A 4274-nucleotide genomic window follows, 5' to 3' on the forward strand; every position below is an offset into this window, starting at 1 on the left:
TTTTAGAATTTTGCCAAATGTGTGAGTGAATAAGACATAAGGTGTAATAAAAGTAATAACCTTAAATAGACCTAGTACACTACAAACCATAGTATTTTCATTGATAATTGAAAAGAACTTTGCTATGTAGGTAAAATTGAACAAACTTCTTTACCAAACCGGCTTGATGTTTTAACACATGTACTGATAAAAATCTATTAAAAAACAGATAAAGTCATTAAATTATCCAAACTTTTGGCTAAATACATATGATAGGAAGAACTGTTTTCTCACAATTTACTACAATGATAAATACATATGAAATGAAGAACTCTTTTCTCACAATTTACTACAAAGATACCTAATAATAACGCATCTTGTCCTCCTCTCATTGTTAATAAACACGATACATAGCTACAAAGCAAACACCTCAATGAGTAGGGGTTTTGCTGTGTCCAATATTTTTATAACACTATATATGTTTGAAAAGTTAGATGAATGTCAAAATAGTCTAACAAATATCATTAAAATAGAATTGTTTTGATTTTTTTAAAGTGTCTAATCAAAAAAGTGTTTTAAAAATAAATAATTTTTCTTAATATTATATTTTTTGGACAAATTTCACACTTCTAAAATGATTAAACATATATTAAAATAATGTTATCAATGAAAAATTAAAAACAATAATTTTAATTGAACTATTTTTAACTTTTTTTTAATTATAGATAGATAAATAAATAAATGTCGAATACTATTATATAGGTAACTGGGTTGGTGTCCTGTGTTATTGACATTATCGATACAAATATTAGCGTCTGTCCCGATGTCCGTGTTTATGCTTACTAGATACAAAGTTAATGCAAAACCTCTTCCTATAAACATGAGAAGCAAACCTTATGTAACCTAAAAAGAATACCCTCTTTACTTTTAAGTCATTTTGCCTCTTTCTTTTTAACATCAGTTTCAGCAACCTCAGTGATTATAGTAAATGTTTTTTCCATAGGGAGCTCACTATATGTTGTCAAAGGCTCCAATGAATCAACAATGTCTCTCATTAGAGGCCTTGCTTTTGGATTCTTGTTCAAACAATGATATGCTAGCATTGCAGCCTTATGAGCTCCTTTTACTGGATAGTTACCTTCTAGTCTTGGATCTATAATATTTAACACTTTCTTCTTTTCTTTGAGCAAAGGAAGAGCCCATTCTGTTAGGTTTTGCTCTCTAGCTGGTCTTTGTTTGTCTAAAGATTTTCTCCCAGTCAAAAGCTCAAGAAGAACAACACCGAAACTATAAACATCACTTCTAGGAGTCAAATGACCTGCACAATTTACATACAACACTCACTGAGTTATAATATTATAACATAGAGTCCTGAGACACGAGACAAATACAACAACAACGACACTGACACGTCAGTATTGATAAAAAATTTAAAAATGAATAAATCATGAGCGTAATCACATGTGTTTGTGTCGGACACTGACATGCGTCGGATATTGAACACGACTTTGTTCTGAGATGTCTGTGTTACGTAAGTTAGTTTACCAGTCATAATGTATTCCGGTGCAGCATATCCATATGTTCCCATTATTCTAGTAGAAACATGTGACTTGTCTCCAACTGGTCCATCTTTAGCAAGGCCAAAGTCAGAAAGCTTTGCATTATAGTCCTATTAGTGAAACATAGAAAGAAATGGTATGATTTCAAAAGAAATTGTATGATTTGTACTGTGATCGTATTTGACAAAAATCTTTAAGTGTGCTGACCAGATCCAATAAAATATTAGATGTTTTGAAATCGCGATAGATGACAGGTTTTTCGGCTTCATGAAGAAATGCAAGTCCTTTTGCAGCACCGAATGCAATCTTCATTCTTATGGACCATGGCAAAGGAAGCAAAATTTCTGCATTATTATACAAATAAATGTCACATTAGATACTATACATACTCTTAATCATATAATAATCATGATTGATTAGATTGTAGGATCCACCGGTTTATATTACCAATTGCTTAGATTTATACCAACAGACAAAATGACCAAAGTCACTTTATATACATATTCTCTTTTACCAGTGTCAATATTGTCGGAGACAAAAATTACATTTTCCTAAACATTGTTTAAATCCCCTAATCCATAATTATATAATACTATATGCATGCATCGCCACCTTAATATCATATTCCATTACTAAACTTTGATATCAGAAGAATAATTTTTCATATTCGCAAATCCTAACTCAATTGGCAGAAGTCGATAACTCGTCAGAGTTCGAACATTAATTCTTACTGTGTGTAACTTTTTCTTGTAGGAGAGTATATAGAAGTACTTACTTGAGAACAAATTGTTTTCCACACTTCCTCTGGCCATGTACTCATAAACTAGCACTCTATGTTCATTTTCACAGCAGTATCCAATTAATTTCACTAAATTTGGATGTGAACATTCCCCCAAAAATATCACTTCTGCCTACAAATAAAACCAAACAAATCACAATTAATCTAAATGTTTTTTTTCTTGTGTTACATAATGAAGAGAGAAATTACCAGCCATTCTCTGTGACCTTGATGACTATTGTCTCCATCATGAACCTTAACAGCTACAGGAATTGAAGGAAGACCTTCCCTTAACTCCTCAGAAATAAACCCTTTATAAACACTTCCAAATCCACCACCACCTAACACGCGGTCCGGTCTAAAATGTCCGGTTATCATCTTTAGTTCATCGTAAGTGAATGCAATCAATGGATTTGCAGCTGAATCGCGACGAAGATCTTCAACTTCTTTAGGATTTGATGGTAACTTACTATCATCATATTCGTATCTTTCTTTCACTGCCACATGGTTTTGTTCTAATCATCAACCAAAATGAGAAACTAATAAGAACAAATCTTACATATTCGTATCTTTCTAAAATTTCAAAAATTTGAGACGAAATTTCTGTTAAGGATTCTAAGAATCAAGGAGTTACCAAAAGTTAAATAAACTAGAAAAGGTGTGATGATCAGAACATAGTTTAAATGTGAAGCAACCAATTATATTTTTGAAACCTACCCCCATTTTTTAATTAAAAAAGTTATTATATTATAGTTAAGACTTAAGAATAAAACAACTACATGCCGACAAACTTTTGAAGCAGACATAAGGGAAAAAAAGTGATTACTTCATGCTAACTAACAGCTTCTATCTTGAAGCAACTTTAGAAAAGTTTCAAAGATTTTAAAACAACATCTAACTCTTATATGCAGATTTCTATTTCTAGTTCTCTTTTTCCAATGATTTGCAGGATATATTTTCTAGAGAAAAAATATCCAGAAGGAGAGAAACATGGTATCTAAACAAAGCTCTAAGAAAACACACCAAAAATGATAAACAATAATTACCTAAAACCATAGAAAATGATTCAAAATAGAGAAGAACAAAAAGTAACTTTTTAGTTTTTGTGAAAACCAACCTGGTTTTGCATTGGATGAGACTCTATAATCTGATGATTCCCTATACCAACAATTACCCATTACTCACCAAATCCAAATAAACCTTTCAACTTTGTACTATATAGCTATCTTTTACAAAAACTAGAACTTTCTTTTTTTCTCTAGTGTTATTTTTTTTTTCACGTCCAATATTAAAACACATGGTTTAACTTTTAGACCAAAGAATAGTGTGAATGAGACATGTTGGTGAAGAAAGAAAGAGTGGGAAGTAATTTAGTGATGGCAATGATGGGGTTTGAGTGTGTTGAGGAGTTGTGTTGGCTTGGTTATGGGAGAAGAATATGGATGGACCCACATTAGAATGAGGTGTGTGTTAGTTTTGTAGTGATGCAAAATGTGGCATGATGCACTTTCATTTTAGTGCGCATAGAGAAGGTGCTTGGTTTTGATAGATAATGGATTCCCACCAATCTTCTTTCCATCACTCTTCATATATTCAATTTTCTTTCTTTTGCGAATTTGGATCTTCTCTAGTACTTGAAGGGTTATATATAATCTCATTAATTCTTATCAATTTACCCGTGGCATTATATTTGACCATCTTTAAAGAGCCGTATAAGATGGATTATTCTTCTCTATCTACCTTGTGTTATTGATCTTTGACCATTTTTGAATACGTATAAGATAGATTACTATACACGGTCTAAAATTTGTCACAGTTAAAATATATTTAAATAAGATTTTGTAAAATTTAATTATAATTGAAATTCAAATGTGAGTGGTTAAGTCATATATTGACTTGTAAAAAATGTTTAATTTATACGAGAAAAATTCATAAGAACTTAAGATTTTAAGTAGATA

General features: G+C 31.2%; 1 protein-coding gene across 2 annotated transcripts; it reads right to left on the minus strand.

Annotated features, from left to right (window-relative positions):
* Positions 1-727: 727 nt before the first annotated feature.
* Positions 728-3777, minus strand: LOC127105028 (probable serine/threonine-protein kinase PBL16). Of its 2 annotated transcripts, none has more exons than XM_051042191.1 (6): positions 3434-3777; positions 2527-2831; positions 2314-2449; positions 1746-1882; positions 1441-1648; positions 728-1297 (listed from the first exon to the last, which is right to left on the minus strand). In XM_051042191.1, exons 1-6 carry the CDS (start codon positions 3492-3494, stop codon positions 912-914), a joined length of 1233 nt encoding a protein of 410 aa, XP_050898148.1. In that variant the 5' UTR covers positions 3495-3777; the 3' UTR covers positions 728-911. The 2 variants fall into 2 exon arrangements, with proteins under 2 accessions (XP_050898148.1, XP_050898149.1); XM_051042192.1 differs by having other exon boundaries at positions 1525-1648; positions 3434-3768.
* Between the last annotated feature and the right edge of the window lie 497 nt (positions 3778-4274).

Source organism: Lathyrus oleraceus, chromosome 7, assembly GCF_024323335.1.
Source record: "Lathyrus oleraceus cultivar Zhongwan6 chromosome 7, CAAS_Psat_ZW6_1.0, whole genome shotgun sequence".
In the NCBI taxonomy this organism is placed as follows: Eukaryota; Viridiplantae; Streptophyta; class Magnoliopsida; order Fabales; family Fabaceae; genus Lathyrus; species Lathyrus oleraceus.